At 37.9% G+C, this 20,605-nt stretch overlaps 2 protein-coding genes and 1 long non-coding RNA gene across 6 annotated transcripts in view; 2 read left to right on the plus strand and 1 right to left on the minus strand.

Moving 5' to 3' along the window:
* KIAA2012 (KIAA2012 ortholog) overlaps nt 1-7,545 on the plus strand; it is an 88,104-nt gene extending 80,559 nt beyond the window's left edge. For all 4 annotated transcript variants that reach the window (XM_034430988.3, XM_034430991.3, XM_034430992.3 and 1 more), the window contains 4 exons: nt 688-890; nt 1,361-1,533; nt 5,826-6,045; nt 7,301-7,545. In XM_034430988.3, the coding sequence (XP_034286879.2) occupies nt 688-890; nt 1,361-1,533; nt 5,826-6,045; nt 7,301-7,445 (741 nt within the window). In that variant the 3' untranslated portion in view covers nt 7,446-7,545. The remainder of the gene's footprint in view (nt 1-687; nt 891-1,360; nt 1,534-5,825; nt 6,046-7,300) is intronic.
* A 908-nt stretch (nt 7,546-8,453) lies between these two features.
* Nucleotides 8,454-18,533, minus strand: SUMO1 (small ubiquitin like modifier 1). The gene is made up of 5 exons (XM_034431015.3): nt 18,365-18,533; nt 15,106-15,180; nt 13,930-14,007; nt 13,669-13,740; nt 8,454-10,380 (listed from the first exon to the last, which is right to left on the minus strand). The coding sequence occupies exons 1-5, from the start codon at nt 18,374-18,376 to the stop codon at nt 10,312-10,314; spliced, it is 306 nt and encodes a 101-aa protein (XP_034286906.1). The 5' UTR covers nt 18,377-18,533; the 3' UTR covers nt 8,454-10,311.
* Nucleotides 18,534-18,580: 47 nt separating this feature from the next.
* LOC148116623 (uncharacterized) lies at nt 18,581-20,428 on the plus strand. Its single transcript, XR_015731189.1, has 2 exons — nt 18,581-18,782; nt 18,876-20,428. It is a non-coding gene; the product is annotated as an uncharacterized LOC148116623 (long non-coding RNA).
* The last annotated feature ends 177 nt before the right edge of the window (nt 20,429-20,605 follow it).

The following is a 20,605-nucleotide window of genomic DNA, read 5'->3' on the forward strand; positions in this document are numbered from 1 at the left end:
AACAGAAAGATAATATACTCAGCGTACAAGAGTCCAACAGAAAATAATATTCCTCTCAGTAGTTCCGGACGATGCTTTAGTGACTATCCAAGGTTTATTTTTGTTCGTCACAGGGATCACTGGCCACCACCCTCTATTATATAGTCTCTGGGGTGTGGTCCAGTGACTCAGTTCTAATCCCTAGCACGCCTCCTGAGCTGCTGCAATCGTTTATCACGCCTTCGGAGGCGTGCGTCCAGGAATGATGTCTCTCCTTCACTCTCATCCGAGACACCTGTCTCCCAGCTAATCTCCTCTCCCTCGGCCGGCACCTGAGACAGTGCCAGAGGGGAGGGGCCTTGAGAGGGAGGCCTGGCTGACTCCTCTTCCTCATGCTCGGAGCTTTCTTCCTCCGATGGGATAGGCTCAGAGGGCGGGGCCACAACAATTGTACAAAATTGTTGTGAAGGTAATAGTGTGTGTGTGTTGGGGGTGGGGTGTTTAAAGGCCCTTGGAATACATGTAATAATGCTTGCTATAAACTTGATAAAGTTTGACAGAGTTCTGACAGTTTAAATAAATCCCGCATCTGCCGTCTTCAGATACCAAATATATTGGAAATGCCCTTCTCTGCTCCATTAGTGAAGTCCAGGCCTGATTTAGTGTTTGATCCTAATCCTCTTTTATACTCCTTTTTCAATTGATCAGGATTTGTCTCTGTACAAAGAAGAGCTGAAACTATCACGAGACAGGTTAATAGCAGAGAGGGCAGAAAAGCGACGGCTGGCAGTGGAGACAAAGCGAAAAGAACAGGAAGAGCGGAAAAGGAAAGAGCAGGAAGAGCAGGAGCGTATGGAGAAAATGAGAGAAGAAATGGAACAGGAAAAGCAAAGGAGGATTGAGGAGTTTCGGTGAGCAGAAAGAAATAATAATCTCCTATTTGATACAAGAGAAGTTGCGGGTTGCTTCCACACCCTTCCCTTTCCCACCCCCATCCAAAAACTGCCAAGAAACCATGGATACCTTTTCTGTCCCTGTTTCCCCAAAGTCTTTTGAAGCTTCAGAAATTAAGAACAGGCAAGGAACATCACAAACCAGCAGTGCTCCCTCCAGCTAACCCAGTGAAGAGTGTAGAAATGGTTCTTAGCTATGATGATGCTCCTAGAGTTACTGGAACAAGTTTTCTTGCCCCATCATATAGAAAAAAAGGAAAAAGTAAATTGCAAATCCAATAGCTCTTGACATATTTCCAAGTTAGGGCTTGAGAAGAATTGTTTCTAATGTCTATTTCCGGTCTTATCTGTTTCATCTACAGTACATTCCCAGGCAATGCTTACCTGAGTCCTACTGGACTTTTATGACCAACTTTATTTTCTCTCAGTTTAAGAAAACAGCAGCTTGAAGCAGAGCGGCAGCTGCAGGAAGAAGAGGCAGAAAGGGAACGACAAGCTGAGAAGGCAGCCCAAGATCAGGCCCGGTGGCTACAGGAGGAACAGCGCCGGAGGTTTTTGGAGATACAGAGGAAGAAGCAGGCACAGGAACTGGAACGGGCAGGTAACCTAAGAAGGGCCGTGATGTCAGAGCCAACACCAGCTCTGTGGAGATCCTTAGTAAGATGGGACTCCTCTTTCTAATTTCCTAGGAAGTTCCTAAGTGCCTGGCTTTGATACTTGGGGGTCACCAAGGAAAATAGCAGGGTCCACTAGATGGAAATGCTACTTTAGTATATCTTATAATGCCTTGGGCTTTTCAAAAGTAAAGTGTATTTGTGTATTTGGAATAATATTAAAAGTTGCCAATAGGTTCAAATATACCCATATCATTCCTTTCCTATCCTTGAAAAATTGCCCCGTTTTTAAAAAATCAGTCAAAATCTCATTTGACTACACATACCACTCCCCAAATTCAAAACAATACCCAGAGGACATGGGGGTAAAGAAGAAAACCATAAGCAAAGGATAAATTCTGAATTCAAAGTCATTATTCCTAGCATGTGAATAGAAACATTTTCGTGACATTTTACCAATTTAGTGCACATTCTAATAGACAAGTGCAAAACATTTCCCAGTGAAATATTAATTTTCTAGTGGTCTAGACTCTAGAGTGTCAGTAAGGCTCTTGTGCCATTTATAGAAAATTAAGCTTTTTTTGATATCATTGACAAATTTCCTGGATTAACGGGAGGCAGCAAAATAGAAGTATTTGTAATCAAGTATTTGGCAAAGTTTAGAGATTAGAATCAGGCCAAGGAAGGACAATTAGTTCTTTAGTTTCACCTCATGGTGAAAAATTATTTACTGTAGTTTATAAGAAATATATATATCCATTTTGTAGAAGCTTGCCTTTATTATATCTTTGGATGTTTCAAATGGCTTTTTGAATGGCTATGGCTGTTGCTATCTCAGCTGCACCTCTCAAAGGCCAAGGGTAATCCTCTGCTTGGAGAAAGTATATTCCTGTTTTAACAAAAAATTATTTTTTGTTTCAAGACTGTTTTCAATTCCCCTCTCCTTAGTTCTGCTCTCCAATGGAATTCTTAGGCATTTCTTTCAGCAGTTCAGTTCAATGGTAGCTAGAGGCTAAGATTATTGAATCAATGAATATGAGCTCATTTAACTCTATAGGAAATCCGATTACTGATGTTAAGTAAGTGCTATGGCTCTGGCTATTGGTCTCGTGAAATTCATTTCAGTTTATCTAGTGGATTTGAAGAATTATTTTTAATTCCATGTTTTATTTATATCTCCAAAGAAATCTTCAAGACAAATTTTGTTATCATGTACAACTCTTATTAATTTTCAACATTCTATACTGCTTGTCATAAAAACAAAATAATTGTTATAAATATAATAAATTGTACAGTCATTTAAACCAGTAAAGATCATAAAAATCTAAAAACAATTTTAATGTTAACAGCAACACAATAGCTAAGGAAAGGCCTGCGTGGGCAAATAAATAAGTGTTCAATTTCTGGTGAAAACACCAAAGCGTTCAACTTATTATCAACTAGAGCAGTGGTTCTCAACCTTCCTAATGCCGCGACCCTTTAATACAGTTCCTCAAGTTGTGGTGACCCCCAACCAGGGGTGGGTTCTAAATTTTTTTACTACCGGTTCTGTGGGTGTGGCTTATTTTGTGGGCGTGGCGTGGAGGTCATGTGACTGGGTGGGCGTAGCTAGCTGGTCATGTGACTGGGTGGCCATGGCTATGTGTATAGGGACTACTCAGAGGGCTGAAAAAAGTCATTTCTGACAGGTCCTCGCACTTTTGACCGGTCTTCGCACTTATGACTGGTCATCATTTATGCCCATTGTAGCATTCTTAACAACCGTGTCACTCATTTCACAACTGCTTCTCTTCACCATGGTGACAAGATAGGGCAAAAACATAAAATGTGAGGACAGTCGTAAGTTTGAGGACTGGTCAAAAGTGCGAGGACCAGTCAGAAATAACTTTTTCAACCCTCTGAGTAGTCCATATGCATAAAAGGATACAGCAATAGAGAGGGATGAAGGAAGGGAAGGGAAATTAGAGTAGGAGTGAGGGTAAGAGGGAGGAAGAGAGGAGGAGAAGGAGAAAAGAAGAGGAAGTAGGGAGGAGAAGAAGAGAGGGAGGAAGAGAAAGTAAGAAGGAAAGAAAAGAGAGAGGTGGTAGGTTTGAGGAGAAAGATTGCTGTACAATAAAAAAGATGAAAGGGAAGAAAGCCAACCCCAAACAAATATAAAGATATTAAGATAAAGAATGAATTGTTAAATTTTAAAGAATAAAAGAGAACAAATATGAATAAATAACAATAATTAGAAACACACATACAAACATACAATGTATTTTCTTTTGTAGGAAGTTAGCACCCACCCCTTTCCTGGAAGGGTGAATTATTTTAGGAAATATGAAAAAGGCAGAATATTATATTTCCCTGGGATAAGCATGTTTTGAAGCAGCTCCCATCTTCCTGCCCCCACCCTTTGTCAATGGCCATTAAGGCCTGGGCCAGTCTATTCTACATAACAAAGATCTACCTCCTTCAGGCAGAGCCATAGTAGGAATTGCCAAAGATCCAACAAAGATAGGATTAGCCCTCTACACAATAGCAGCAGAAACTCACCACATGTGACCTGGGAAGCACATGTGACCATCAGCCAGCAAGGCTAGCTAAGACCCCCACCCCCTGGGAGTCTGACAACCGATTAGGATACTCTTTCAGGGCCCCAAGAAATGCAGAGCCAGAGAGAGCATAAAAACCCGAGGATTTACTGTATCTGCCTTTTTCTGTTCAGGAACGCAAGCCATGTGATCCTGTCCACCATTAAACCATCTTTCCAAGTAGTCTCCATGTTTCCAGTGTCTTTTTCCCCACTTGGAGCAGAACCTAGAAGATTTCTTCCAACACTTTGAACAGAGTATTTGGCCGGTTCACAAATTTAAACAGTGTTTAGTCATTTCAATTAAATTTACAATTTCTATATTTCCTTTTTGCCATATTTATTCCTCATCTATGTTTGTAAAAAAACCAATATTACCCTTCATCCTCATCTCTAATCTTAATCAAATTCAATTTTTCCCTTCTATTCTATATTATACCCCTTCCCATTGTCATCTATTTTTATATCCATCCTCACATTGGTTAATTATGTAATATTACAGTTGTTTAATATAAATTCAACATTTTAATATAAATCAATTAGTTATATAACTACCTTTTTTGTATATTAATCAATATGAACATGAATATTCCAATTATTTCCATGCAATCCAATTTCTTACAAATCAATTAATTATATTTACCAATAATAAACCAAATAATTTCCCCCATATATTCCTCCAAACCACAATTTAACTATTTCTGCTTTCAACACAATATACAATTAATAGTATCTCAATTATTACAATTCCCTAGTTAAATAGAGCTTTTTTTCTTTTGTGTTTTAAAATCTTGAACTCTCCTCTTTTTCCCTAAATTTCCCATTGTTTGCACCTACCTTTTTTGGTGAGGAAAAAGAAAAGAAATCTGCCTGCCTAATTTTCCAACGTTGCAGCAACAGCAAAGCCAACAGCCTCTTTACTTTCAGTTTCGTTTTTCAGCATAGCTAGGGGGAAAAAAATTGCTCCAGCACTCTTTGCAAACAAGCAGCAGAGCCCTGAGCAAAACAGCTGAGAGCAAATCAGCTGAGAGTCGGGAGCCGATCTAATCAAGGGCTAATTAGCCTATGCTGAAGCTCCGCGGGCCAATAAAATTACAAAAAAACATCGGACCGTTTGTTAAATTGCTGGCTCGCCCGCCCCTCGCCCACCACTACTTATTGGCAATAAATAGTGGTGCGGAGGGGCGGGGCAAGCCAGCAATTTAACAAATGGTTCGGCTGCACCACTGGCTCTAGGGCAGCCCTTTGAAGCCCCGCGGCAAGAATTTAAACATTTTTTTTCCTCTAGCCATCAGCTGGGACTCAGGAGGCAGCAATAGATTGGGAGTGGTCGGGGTAAGCGAACGGCCAGCGATCCAACAGAGCAGAGAGTGAGGGTGAGTGAAGGCGTGGGGGGGCGAGAGAGGGCTTTGGCGACCCCTGTGAAATGGCCATTCGACCCCCAAAGGGGTCGCGACCCCCAGGTTGAGAACCGCTGAACTAGAGGTTTATTTTGGTTCCACTTCACCACACTCCTGTTTTATCCCCACAAGAGCACACAGTGCACCACAGTGCAAAAATATAAATGTTTTGCAATAAATCTAATTAATCATGCACTTGAGTTTCCCCTAAATACAGTCTTTTCCTATCTTTTCACTTCAATTACTTTATTTCTCCTGAAATAGAAATAGCTATTAACTCGCTCACTTGCTCTCTGTTTCTTAGAAGCAGAAAAACGCAGACAGAAAGAAATAGAGGTGCAGCTGGAGGAAGAACGGCGACAGCTAGCAGAAATGGCCGAGGAGCAAAGGTTGGAATATGAGAAGAGAAAAAAAGAAGAGGAAGAGAAAATGAGGCTTGAGGCTGAAGAGAAAAGGAGAAGAGCTGAGGAAGAGGCTAGAGTTGCCTTGGAAGAAGCAAGAAAGCAAGCGTTATTACTCTCAAGGTATACATAATTTCCTAGGAAAAATTCATTCTTAATAGTGAATTATGGGAGGATGCCTGTTTTCAGGTGTTATAGCACTCGATCTACCAGAAGGCTAACTTAATGTCAGATAACTTCAGTCTTCCTCTTAGACTTAGCCTAAGTGAACTGAGTCACATTTCTAGATTAGAACCTCTTCCTGCATCCAGTAAATACATTATTATATTCACCTCACCCATTAAGCTATGTCTTTCATTTAAATGTCCAGGCATCCAATAACTATTCATCCTAGTGTGTTCCGCCCCTTACCAGTAAATATGCTCCTCTAGTTTGTGATAAGGAAGAGTGGCTTTTATTAGCAATACAATTTTGCCAATTGGTCAGTATTAATGCTTAATGTTAATGGCAGTGAGTTGCCTGTGAAATTTTAATTTTTAGCTGCTCCCAAATGCTATGGCAAGGATTTTTAGTGGAACACATACTATAATTCTTATTTTATAAGTTACAAATTGGTAATTATTGCATTAATGCTGCATATTGCTTGAGATCAAGATTTAAGAAAGACTCAGTTTGAAACTAGTTTGCCCATAACTGAAGGTGTCATGAGGAAGCTCTGCTCTGTGTCCCAACAGGGGATGAGTTATAAGAAGTCCCTTGCCCTATGTCTTCCTTGTTCAGCCAGGGCCGTGATGGCGAACCTATGGCACGCGTGCCACAGGTGGCACACGGACCATATCAGTGGACACGCGAGCGTTGCCCTAGTTCAGCTCCGGCGCGCGCATCTGATTTTCAGGCCTTCCAGGCCCACCGGAAGTTGGCAAACAGGCCGTTTCCGGCCTCTGGAGGATGGGGAAGGCCCGTTTTTGCCCTCCCCAGGCTCCTAGAAAGCCTCTGGAGGTTGGGGAGGGCGAAAAACGGGACTTCCGGTCCCACCAGAAATCAGCAAATGGCCATTTCTGGCCTCCAGAGGCTTTCTCGAAGCCTGGGGAGGGCGAAAAATGGGTCTACCGGGCCCACCATGCTATCACTTGCCAAAAGTGGGGGGAGCCCAGTGGGTCGCTCGTGCATGCATGGGGGGGGGGCACATTGAATTATGGGTATGGGCACATGCGCAACCCCCCCACGCTCCCACTTTTGGCACGCAATGGCAAAAAAGTTAGCCATCACTAAGCTAGGGACTGATCTTTGCTTTTCAACCCACTTCAACTTTCCATATCTGTTCCCTATAATTTCGTTAAAATTACAGATTTTCTTTTATTAATTTATCTGGTTCCAGACAAATGGCAGAACTGGAGAAGGAGCAACAATTTCAGTATCAATTACTTGTAGAAGCCTGTGGACTGGATCGAAGACAGGATATTTCGCGTCCGTGGGTTTATTCCTACTTCCAGCGTCCTTTTTTTACAACAGAAGATGATTAAAGTCCTAGCCATGCCCAAATATCTGTTTGGGTAGTTTGATAAAAGCAAACTTGCATTCTGACAAGTTTTCCAACAGACTAAGAAGTAAAATGTAGAACTACTAAGTGCTTTTCTCCAAATTTTGTCTGATCTCTAAGTACTGACATATCTAGACAACGTTCTAAATAATTTTTAACCCATACTGGGATGTGTGTGGATATATGTAAATATAATCTATTTGCTGTTATTGCAAACATGCTGAGCTTCCTTTAACACTGACCCAACCACAGTTGATGGGTCGTAGTAAATGCCATCTGTGGGTCCTGCTTTTGATTGGTTCCTATGCAGTTTCATCTCTAAACTTGCTAAATTATTTTTTCTCTATCCTTCTAGCTACTTCTTTTTTAGGCTACAAGTAGGCTTTTTCCTTTGAAAAATCCTAAGGCATAAGAGACTGTTTTTTAGGTTATGAATCTCGAGATTAAATTTAAGATATGAACTATATTTTTATTTTGTAAAATAGAAATATAGATGTTCCTGACGAATAACACGTTTGAAATAGCAAGGTGATCTCCAGAAATAGGGACCTTGGGATTTCTATTTAAGAGACAACCTAAGAGCATGATTCATATTCTCATTTCTGCGGTGTTTTGTGTTTTCACTGTGAATGAATTTTTATGGTCCTAGAAATTAGTTTGGTGTAATGTACTGCTCAGGTGTAAGGAATTCTCAGCTGCAGAAGTTCTAAAGCAAGTTCAGCTGGACCCCAAATTTTCTTTCAGACTAATTATGCTATTACTTTTATTTTTTAAAAAAAGGAGCCTTTTTTTTAATTGTTTATTCTTTAGTAACTATGCGTTTTATTGTAGACATTTAAAACTTTTCTCTTGCAAATTGCTGCCCGCCCTCTAGGAGGAACTGCAGTGTAAGGGACAAATAATCATGTTACAAGGATCAAGTTACAAATCTTTCCCACTGACTTCATTCAGATGTTTAATGCTAAAGATATGGATAACACTTAAGTCCAGATTTTGATTTTTGAAAACAAGTTTTAATTTTTAAAAAAAGTTTGGCATGCGTACAAAAAGGCATCAGAAGTGGGACATGGAAACTACAAGCATTGGAGAAGATCCATTTAACACTTTACAGTTAAGTGCCTGAAAATTAAATACAATTAAATGGTTTGTTAAAGAATGCTTAAGAACATTGCAGTCTTAATTTCTGACCTTTCCCTTTCCCCTGGCAACAAAAATAAACCCGAGGTAGAGCAGCGTTTCTAGCCCTGCCATCAATATTGCAAACCTGAGCTAAAGAATCTTTCTAGCATTGACAGGTTTTCTGACAGTTCTGCAATTGGCTAAAAGAGATATGAAGATAGAACATTTTGAATTAGACAATCACTTAGGAAAAAAAAGGTTTTGTTGATCAGGCCTCATTCCAGAACACTATTTCACGTAACTTCCAAACACAAATAATTTATTTCCAGAAAATTAACTTATTTTCAGAGGTACTTACACTCTAAGATTGCCAATGGGAGCTGTCTGAAAAATCAACTAGTTTACTTCTCTATACAAACAGGATTTAATGCCAGGTCTTCAATCCTGAACCGATTGAAGTCAAAAGAAAAACTTGAATTCTAAAAAGTGAGGATACTGATTTTAGATCAGTGCTTTTTCAGTGTCTCTAACCTTTATCACACTAATACCGGTAGTGCACGCATATGGGATGCATGTAACTCTGCAAAGTACCTAGGTTATCCATGACCCAATATAGATTACAAGGTAGAGTTAACTTGTATTGAAATCAATAGGTTAGGGCTTATTCATATCTAATTTGAGTCCCAATATACATCCCTGTTTTTTAAACACCAATGAAGGTGTTTGGATAGCATTTTTATTTTTTCCATATTTATTCTTCATTTACCATTAATTTTCAGAGTTCCAGAGCTACACATTACAAAATACAACTCCCAGTTAAAGATAAATTCTTGATTTCTACTTATATACTGAGAGCAAGCAGCAGGGAAAGTGTTCAATTCTCAAAGGTGAATCAATCTTTTTCCTGTGTAACATCCTCCAGCATCGATAAAAAATTATCTTCTTTAAATATTCTTCACTAGCTTTTAAAATAATCTTCCAAATCTATGTCTTAAAAGAAAATGCAAAGGTTTATGAATTTGTTTCCTCTTATTTATTTAAAGGGAAGCCAATACAATCTATGTCCATTGAAAAACCACATTCCAGGCAAACATAAAAGGTACAACATAAAAATCATTACTCTTGTTGCATGAAGGTGTACATTAATTAGAACTTTCCTAGGATCTTCTGTTGACAAAACCCCAAACAATTTCCATGTTATCTTCAGTGAAGCCATTTCAAAGATAATGTTACCATAAAGAAACTACATTTTTGCCATCAGTATTTGGATACTTCTCAGTAAAATCTACAGAAAACTCTTCTTAATATTAGGACACAATCCTCCTGTTTATATTTCAAAAAGTTTCTGTATCTTCTTCTCTTAAAATCCACAAATAAAAGTCACACACCTAAATTTCAGGCCAACGTCAATAGTAGAAACCTCTGCCCACTGCCAAATAGTCAAGGCTTGGATTCATGACCCTTGCCAACATGTAACTGCATGTGTAGACAGTTGCTTTTCTAAAGAGGAAACGGGAAAAATTGGGAAGTACAACTGCAGTAGGATCACAAAAGTCTGACACAATGACAGTGTATAATGAGCACAAGAATTCAAAACAGACAACTGGAAATAATATTTAAAACATAGGAATGTGGTGTTGGTTTTAATTCAGTGTTATATACCACATTACAAAAGAACTATTATTTAAAAATAAAAAAGGATAAAGGGAAAGGGGAAAAAAACAAACATTCTAAATTGTTGAATGGCCTCCTGTCTGTTCCTGATAAACCTCAATCACATCTTCTTCTTCCATTCCAAGCTGTAAAATAAGAACCACAATTTTATTTTTAAAAATCCAAAATATACAGCCATATTGGATGCTCACCATGCACATTGATTTTGTGGATTTTCTGCAGAAAAATCTAGCAGCAGAGTTGACAAATAAGTAAACAGTGCTTATATAAAGAGATTCTCAGCAGGTATCGGGTTTACTAAAACTTTATTTAAAAATATAAATATGCCACAATACACATTCATTAAAAATCTTATACCACAAAGCATGATTTAAGCCCTAATTTTAAATTAAAATAATATTCCCATACATATTGGTAACTTACTCTTAGTAAATTATCTTACTATAGTCTTCTGCACAATAGTAAGATAATTATCAAACTGTTTATATAAGCTATAGATCTGTTTCACTTTCTCCATGCATAAGAGAAGAAGTTATTGACTTCTGTGAAATGCAGTGCTATTTATAACTATACCATCATAACTATATGATAGTATAGTTATGAGCTTGGTTAAAATGGATTATCATATACATTTTAAAATAAATCAATAATTGTATAGATTATAAATATTTTGCAGAGCTTGGGTAATCATTTTCTTTTTTTTAATTCTTAGTCACCTAGAATCACACACTTGAGATGGATGGCAAATAAATTTAATAAATAGTTATAGAATGAAATAAACGGTCGTTCTCATGAGCTTTGTGGATAATGTAGGAAAGATGCAGGGTGGTAACTCCAGGAACAGCAGCTAACGTTTTAGTGCCTTGTCAATTTTTTAGTATTATCAGTTTTTATGTATACAGATAGTCCTCTCAAGAACAGTAATTGGAACTGGAAGTTCTTCTCTAAGTGATAGAAATGCTGAACAAACATTTAATAAGAGTTACAATTTCCTGGGAACTTCATGGTTTTTATAGCAACAAAATGGTTTGCCACTGCCATCTTCTAGGAAGTTTTTTTAACTGTCCTGTCTTGCCTACAGCTGTACATTTTCTGAAGATTCCCCTTTCATATACTAGCCAGGTTTGAGCCTCCTTAGTAGGTTAAATCACTAAAGTTGACTACTCACTGTCAACTAGCAAGCAATGCATATTGTTCATATATACTCAAATCCCCAAAACTGAATTATATTATTTACCTAATAAAATAATCCAAAATATGTTCTGATACCAATTTTAAATATATTTTAGGGGAACACAGGTTGAATCCAAAATTCCAAATATGAAAGAAAACAGATAACTTTTCATGTGCCCTGCCTTCCAATTTTCAAAGACCAATGCATTTCTCCTCAATTTGTTTCCCTAACTCCTGGAGGATTTTTTTTTTTCTTGAAAGAAAAACCAGCACTTACGAATTTAATGGATAAATTTTAAAATCAGTTTATAAAATGCAAATGTTATTCTGCTGTTTCACTTAATTCAGGTAACATTTAAAATTGTTCAGTTTTTAGAAAATATATTTTAAAAAATCTAGGATTAACTTTTATAAGTTACTGATAAAGCCCTTTACAAGAGATCCAACAGAACTGTCATAGTAATAATCACATGGACTGCACCTGCAAGAAAGGCTTCTTAATAGCACTTTGCTACCTTTAAAATATCTGGACCTCATTTTCTGGAAAGTGATATATTTTATTCCGTCAGGAATCAGCAAAAGCAAAACATGAATTACACATACAAGCTTTAATTTACAATTCAAACAGAACTGTATTGAACTGTATTAACTGTAAAAAGGTTTTAACTAACCTACTTGAAAATAAGTTCTATAATATAATGGGACATAATTTTTATTTATTTGAATCCATTTGGGTCATACAAAACAATTTCAGAGCCACAATTTAACCTTCAGAATGTGCCCTTTCAGGCAACGTTCATTTCTGTAAATTTAATCAAAATTTATTCACCATTCTACATTCTAATATACATACAGATGAAAAATGACTAGATATTCTAATTTTGTGCCAAAGGAAATACATGTACAATAGATATCTAAAACTGTATATCAAGGGAACTTTAGAATTTTTTTAAATCAGTGAATCAGTATCAATTATTTTTGTTTGCCAGAAAATGAAATTGTATGTTTTATAGATTAACACTATCCAGTCAAATGTTTTTGAACAATTCTGGAGAACCTTGTCAAACATGAGGACATTAAAGCATAGTTCACATTTGGACATATGGGAAGTAGGAGTTGCTTTTCAAGAAAACATGTCTTGAATATTTTTGTGTAGTACAAACTCTTTAATACATTTATATGAGATAGGAGACATCCAGAATCTAATTTAATTTTTCTAGAAGCTTAAGATGCAACAATTAAGAACTTGGTACAAAAGATAGATGTTTATAAATAATAAATATGCAGAATTTTGTTTTGTACTGCAATAACTGAAAAGTGCTGACAATTCTTCAAAGCAAATGTCCACCCCAGGTTTCTTCAAGCTTTGTTCAATTCAGTAATATAGCATAATTTTTGGACTATAAGATGCACCTAGCTTTTGGGGAAGAAAACAATGGGGGGAAACTCTGTCTCTGTCTCTCCGCAATTTACCTCCTTGCAGCAAACAGCCTGGTCAGCTTCAGTACAGTCTGATTTAGAACAAGCAGCTGATTGGCGGTTGGATCGGCCTCCCGGAATACTGCCTATCAGCTGTTCCAGGCTTCAGGGATTGCCACCGCCCGTCGCCACTCATCGCTGCTGCCACCTATCACCAATTTTTGGCCTCCGCATGTGCCATTTTTGGCCTATGCGCATCCTGTTTCGTTGCCACCACCTATCCCCGCCACCTGGAACAGCCCAAAAACAGGATGCATGGTGGACAAAAATGGGGCGCGCAGAGACGGTGATAGGTGGCAGCGGCGATGGGCGGTGGCAATCTCTGCAGCCTGGAACAGTTGATAGGCGGTATTCTAGGAGACCAATCCAACCGCCAATCAGCTGCTTGTTCTAAATCAGGCTGTGCTGAAGCTGACCAGGCTGTTTGCTTCAAGGAGGTAAATTGCTGGGAGGCAGAGGCCAGCGGGTGGGGGCCAGCAGGAGGGCGGGGCTTCACCAACATTTGCTGTATAAGACGCACAGCAATTTCCACCCACTTTTTTGGGGAGCGGGGAAATGTGTCTTATACATAAAAAAATACGGTAATTTAAAATGGAAATTCACTTTGTTAAATAAATTCATTTCTACTCTTAAATAACCAGGTTTGGATTGTTTGCTTGTTTTGGGTCAATCTAACTTCTTTGAATAGCTATTGCCAAAAAGGTATAAAATACTGAAATAACTACAAACAGTACTAGGAATTGATCTCCAAGAATACTTACCTCTTTTGGAGTATGATTATCAGTAATTCTCTGACCCTCAAAGAGGAACCTGAGTGAATTCATTGGGACTCCCTAAACAAAGAGAAATGGAGAAAGTCAATTTAAACTGATTGAACAAAAACCCAGATACTGTCTACCATCCATTTCTTTATTTTAATTTTTGAATTATGTAGTAATACATTCAGTCAGGTGCAGAGGAACATAAAATTGAACAATTTATATTTAACATCATGTGAGCAAGGAAAACTTCAAGTCACAAACCTGTCTCTGACAGTATGATTCTTTAAGTTTCTTTAGATGCGTTGTCATTTTCACCTTGAAGTGAATTTCACTGCTGTCCTGCAAATTGAACACAAAATATAATTCTATATAGTATTAAAATGGCACTTATTATAGATATGTAAAATGTTTTGAGCTTGGATCCAATACTTTTTCCTTAAATTCCTTAACTATGCTTGAAATATAACAGAATGTGTCATTCCACACTTGAGTTTCAAGCTTTCTTACATCTCACAATTTGCTTTTTCTTAAATTCTTCCACACATAAGAGATTTAGGGAAATCATTTTCCAATAAAAGAGATTACATCCCTACTGCCACTAGCTTGCAATAGGGTTAGGAATAAGAAACCTTTTAAACATGGGCTCAGCGATCAAGAACCATTTTGGACATAAAAGACAGACTGAAATCTGCCTGAAAGCAAGGTTTAATTGTTGATTCTTACTTATTAATAAAAATATTTTAATAAAAACTTTTCTGTAGGTAAAGTGTAAGTAAGTAACTTAATATAGATTTGGTAAGTAAATGTAATAGATTTTTACTGTCAGATTCTTTATTACCATTGAATCCATGCTGAAATATAAACTTCTAAGTATAATCTTCCATTATAAAAACAATGTTAAAAATAAAACGAATTATGAAGTACACAATAACATTTTGTTCCGAGTTTGCAACAAAGCTCAAAATGTTTCAAATATCCTATTATAGGAAACATTTTTGTGATTTTAAAACATAAAAACTCTTAACACATTGATTCTTATTCATCAACCTGTTTATTTTTCAAAGTCTACTTTAGAAGCATGCATAGAAGAATGGCTACATCTGTTTTTGCTTCTAGAATTTATAACTTGATTATTCCAGGAAAGCTCAAATTTAATACAAAATCAGACTCCTGATTATGATAGGACTGTTAAGAAATTTTTGTAGAGTCCTCTTATGCAAGAATACTTATGTTTACAAAATGCAAACACTATTTACTAGTCTACATATATACAGTACTACATTAAAACATATTTTAGAAGACAAAAAAAGGCAGACCCTGTACTTGCAGGAAAGTATTAGAAAGAAAAAAAACTCATGTACTGTATAACTCTATCTATATGGTTATACCTATAAATTTAGGAAGGATAAATGTTAACTAGAATACATTAGAACTTACCTGCCCAATGACCTTAAGTTTAATATATTCTCCCTCTTTTTTATCACCCAAATCCTCTGCTGAAGGTTTGGCTTCCTGCAATAAAAAATGGTAACTATGAGAATATTCTTTTCATGCTTCTCTTTTTTGCATATTAACAGTGAATTAGTTCATAATAAGATTTTTTTGGAATTTCCTCTAGCTCTTTTGTTCTCCTCAGACAAGATTAGAGGGAGAGGAAGAACATAAAATAAACTCAACATGACTAGCTTCATTAATAAAAATATAAAGTATCTGTTAAAGTTACAACTAAGATGCTACAAAGTACTAAACAATTCCCAATTTTTAGAATTCTAATTTCATTCATTTTATACTTGATTATATTTTTTGATAAAGCATCAATTCAGAGCTTCAAAAAAGGCTCTAAATTCCAATTTTAATACCTATATGATAATCAATGTAGTTACGAAACTGAGAAGAAAAATCACTGAAATACTCTCAATGGGCAAAATTATAGCTGTCTGGGTGCTTGGTCCAATCTTCAAAATCTAAGAAATGATTACAGGTAGTCAGTCCTAGATTTACAATCACAACTGAGCCCAAAATTTCTGTTGCTAAGTGAGAGAATTGTTAAATGAATATTGTCCTGTTTCACAAAATGGGACAAAATTCTTGCCAGAGTTGTTAAGTGAATCTGGCTTATCCATAGATTTTGCTTGTCAAAAGGTGACAAAGGTGATCACATGACCTCGGAACAGTGTAACTGTCATAAATATGAACTATTTGCCAAGCATCTGAATTTTGATCTTGTGACCATGGGGTTGTTGCAACAGTATTGTGAAAAAGTCTTAAGTCTCTGTTTTCAGTGCTGTATTAACTTTGAACAGTCACTAAATGAATTGTTGTAAGTTGAGGTCAAAGTGAGTTATGACCAGTTGTCAATAGCTACAACCTTTGCAGCATCCCTATAGTTATGTGATCAAAATTTAGGTGTTTGGCAACTGGCATGTATTTATGACAGTTGCACTGACCTGGTGTCATGTGATCACAATTGATAACCTTCCCAGCCAGCTTCCACAAGCAAAATCAGTGGGGGAAGTCAGGTTCCTCTTAATGACCGCATGATTCATTTAACAACTGGAGTGATTTGCTTAACAGGTATGGCAAAAAAGGTAATAAAATGAGGCACAAATTGCTTAACTGCCTTGCTTAGCAACAGAAATTTTGGGCTCAATTGTGGTCATAAGTGAAGGACTACTTGTATTTGCTCCTTTAATTCAAATCACAAGATAAAATATAGCTAGAAATAAACAAGCTTAGCCTTTCTTCACTTCAGAACATAGTTAAATTACAGCTTATTTTGCAATGAATAGTGAATAAGAGGCTTCTGTTAGTCACAATCTAGATGCAGACAATGTGCAAGTACCTAAAAATACAGTAAATACATAAAATGAACCTAGTCTACTTATTCACAGGGAAAACAATCTATTGGTAGTGCCTAATTAAATGTAAATCTCCTTTTGCTTCTCTGAAGAGGAGAGTTTGACCTCTAAGTTTCAATTTTATATACCGTAGTTCAGAAAGTACCAGAACAGGATATTTATTTACATTGCTTTTAATGGTCTTCTTACTGATTCAATTTCATTCCTATTTAGTATATATTCTGAAACTTGTAAGTTCTAACTAAAAAAAATTCCATGAAATACTTCAATGAAATCATGGGACAGGGCAGTTCTAAATCTTAACTGACTTCAAGGTTCTCTAGTATTTAGTGCTCTGGAACCCTATAGAAAACATGTGAGGACAGTATTTGGTGCCTTTTTCTTTGACTATGAATGTAAATTAACAAAGTTATACAAAGAATAATAATAATAATAATAATAATAATAATAATAATAATAATAATAATAATAATAATAATAATAATAATCAGCAGCAGCAGCAGCAGCAGCAGCAGCAGCATAAAAATATAACCAGTACTATTTCCTTTTGATACTGAAGAAAATCTGAAATGCAGGATTACCGACTAACATGGCACTGGGGTAATATCATCACTGATTTAAATATTTAGAGACAATAGTTTTTTTAAAAAAATTAACAGCCCAATTTCTTCCCCACTTTAAAAGATAGGGATTCCCTATGCAAATTCATAAAACAGTCCAACTGCTCAAATATAACACTTTATGATAGCATTATATGAATGAGCCCTGGGTCCATGTTGAATCTCCATTTGCTTGCAAGGAGACTGGAAGTTTGCCCTACTATATTTAACTCTTTCCAATTACTATTTCCTGAAGCAAGACAATTTTAAAACACAGATTACCAATTGACCTTGCCACTATATTGTTCTTAAAATAATCCACAATCCTCAATTAATTGCATGGAAGTGAAACTGAAAGCAACCTTTTGTAAATTCCTGCTCACACTGGCTGAAAAGGGCCCCATGAAGCAAAGACTCATAATAGGTATAAGCTAATATTATTAAGACAGTCCAATGATAAAACTGGGCCATTACATTTAATTTCTAATTCCGTTTGAATTAATGGCTAAAGAGAGCGGTTTTTACTCCGTCTGGCCACTGCATGGATTTCTCTTCTAGTATGCCATACAAATGCAACAAAAAGGCTATGCTGCCGTATCTTTGTTCTAGTGTGATTTTTGTTCAACTAATGTCAAAATTTATGCAATTAAAAAAAGGCTATCCTGCCAAAACATGCTTCGAGTAAACGAAACAGGAAATGTCAGGTCGGGTGAACAAGTCTTGATGTTCCCGGTGCAAGCAGCAGCCTTGCAGAACATCTCACAACAATGATTCCTTTACGATCATCGTGGTCGTTTCTAAAGAAATTTCGCCCCCTTTTCTGAAAGTCAAGACTGGAATGAAAGCCGCATCGAACGAGAAGCGGGGTCGCGGAGGGGGGAAAGAGACAAAAAGGAGCCCAAACAGAAACTTTGGCCTTTTGTTATTTCTCCCGATGGGCTTCCTACATAGGAGCCAACTCCGATCTCTACCGCGGGGGGATCGGGGCGATTCTATTTTCATGGCCCGGAAGCACGTTAGGAGGGCTAAACGCGGGGCACGAAACGGATGCGGAGAGGCCAAGCCGGCCTAGGTTCGCCGAGGGGAGCGGGGTGTCCCATGCCTGTAAGCCCCTCCGGCCGAGGGGACCCGGCTTCTTGTGGCCCCATCTGGCCGCCTGCGGGCTGCCCGGGCGCCTTTCAGCGGGGCGGTTGGGGCGGCCGACTGCGAGCTGCTTCCTGCCCAGCGCGAGCCTCCCACCTGATCCGACATGTCTCCCTCGCAGACGCAGCCGGCCCCTCCGCCACCCCCGGAGAAGCGCCTCGCCGATCTCGCTCTCGGCGTCGCCAACACGGAGAGCACAACACACAGGCCGGGCGCGGGCAGGCGGGATTTCCTCTGCGCCTGAGCTCACTTCCCGCTCTCCAGGCACAGCCCACCGAAGAAGCGCAGTGCAACTCTGCTCCGCCCCCGCCCAGGGACTCCGCGGACAGTTTTGCGCGAGTTCCAGAGCCGCTCGCAGCCCGGTCTTTGCAGCGTTCACGACAGTCGCAACTTAGTTGCTGCTCCGGCTTTGCGCACGGCCTCCTAGGAGCAGAGGGGTGGTTACGCCTTGCAGCCTTTCCGCGTTGCATCGCTCATCTCTTTCCTCCGAGGTTGCACGCTGTCCTTCCTAATGGTAGCGAGGTTGGAAGACGGAAAGCGGCGTATTTTCCAACTTTGCTGAAAAAGATCAGCCACTGATTTACTTTTTCCTCCATCTTGTGCCCAGGTAGAGAGAGGTGGCGGCTACGCGGGCTTCGATGTGGAACCATCTACCTATATTTCAACCATAACCAGGTCACAAAAGAGGGGTGATGCAACCCACATGGATTGGACGGCAGATGATAAGAGTGTTCATTGACAAAACATGAGTTGCAAAAAAAGACACGAATTGTATTGTGATATTTGCATATATTAATATGCAAACCCGAAAAAATTATGGAGCAACGCAGCCTGTCTCAGATAATGTTACCACAGCTTGCATGTCTGCTAGTTTGGCATGGATAGGTGCTGCTAAGCAACAACTAGAGCCCCCTTTTCTCTTGGTATTTGACACTGGACTTCCAAGCAGAAGATATATTACCTCGGAGACTATGTTAGGGTTAGGGTTAGGGTTATGAAAAAGCATGATTGGCTGCTGCGCTGAACCATCTTCCAGGTGCCAACACAGCTGCAGATTTCGAACTTTAATGGCATGTTCTACTTTCTTCTCCCATCCCCCTCAATTTATACAGCTGAAATATGAAAGCTTGCTATTTGAATGTCACGTAGTTGGACTTTTCTAAAATCCTAATTTTATCATGTCAAGCTAATAATAATCGGGGGAGTTGAGCAGCAGGAATTGCAGAAAAGAGATGTGGAGCAAATCACTGTGTTCTTCAATTTGTAGGTTTGCACCAAAGAGGAAAAATGCAGAGATCAACTGATTAAGCAAATACCATCTACAGATCTAGTGTGTCTACAAGTAGTCCTGGACTTGCAATCACAATTGAGACCAGAACAGCTAGTTTGGTCTAATGATTAAGGTATCGGGCTAGAAAACAGGAGACCATGAGTTCTAGTGCTGCTGGCTGGGTGACTTTGGGCCAATCATTTTCTCTCAGCCAATTCACCTCACAGGGTTGTAATGAGAAAAAAGGAAGGAATATTACATATGTAATATGTAACTCAAGGTTATAAGTAACTTTTATAAGTAACCTTAAGTTATAAAAATATAAAGTAATAAAGGCAGATATAAAAACATCTAATAAAATATATAAATAGAATTGTAACTGAATGTAAACTATACTCTTATTTTTCTGTTGCATTTTTTCACTTATTTTAAGCATGTTATGTATATTTTTGATAATGTATTTTTGTATTTTGTTCCTATTTTGTGTAATTTGAAAAGCAACAAAAATAAAATTTAAAAAATGATTCTTATTTTCCATATTATCAGTGTCAATATATCTGTCATTTTTCATATCTCTACACCAACGTGGTCTGGGGTCACTTATTTTGACTAAAGATTATTTAACACCTTTGCAAGAATGATGCAAAAAACTTACGGTATCAAATCATTAGGTTTTACATCATTTTCAGGTTTAACACAGCATTTTTATCTTCTAAATTGCATAATAATTTTAAATAGAAAGACGCTATTCCAAGCTAATTACCGAGGGTGCAGGCTTTATTATATTTGTTTAGGTCTGATTCTAAGGTCTGTGTCCAAGCATATTTTTCTTAAGCTTTTTTGTGTCAAACTTATGCAAAGACATTCATTTATCATAAAGATAATCAATATATTTAACGTTGCGATGTATTCTTGCTGTTGTAGGGAAGCTTAGCTCCTGTCGAAAAATGCACGTTTTGCTAAGAAGCAAATATTGACATCTTGGTCAATTTATATACACTTTACAATATTTACTTTGGGTCCGGATTTAAAATATACAGAAACGCAGACGAAAAATCCCCCAAACG

This window comes from Pantherophis guttatus, chromosome 1 (genome assembly GCF_059756535.1).
Source record: "Pantherophis guttatus breed Tessera chromosome 1, ASM5975653v1, whole genome shotgun sequence".
Classification (NCBI taxonomy): Eukaryota; Metazoa; Chordata; class Lepidosauria; order Squamata; family Colubridae; genus Pantherophis; species Pantherophis guttatus.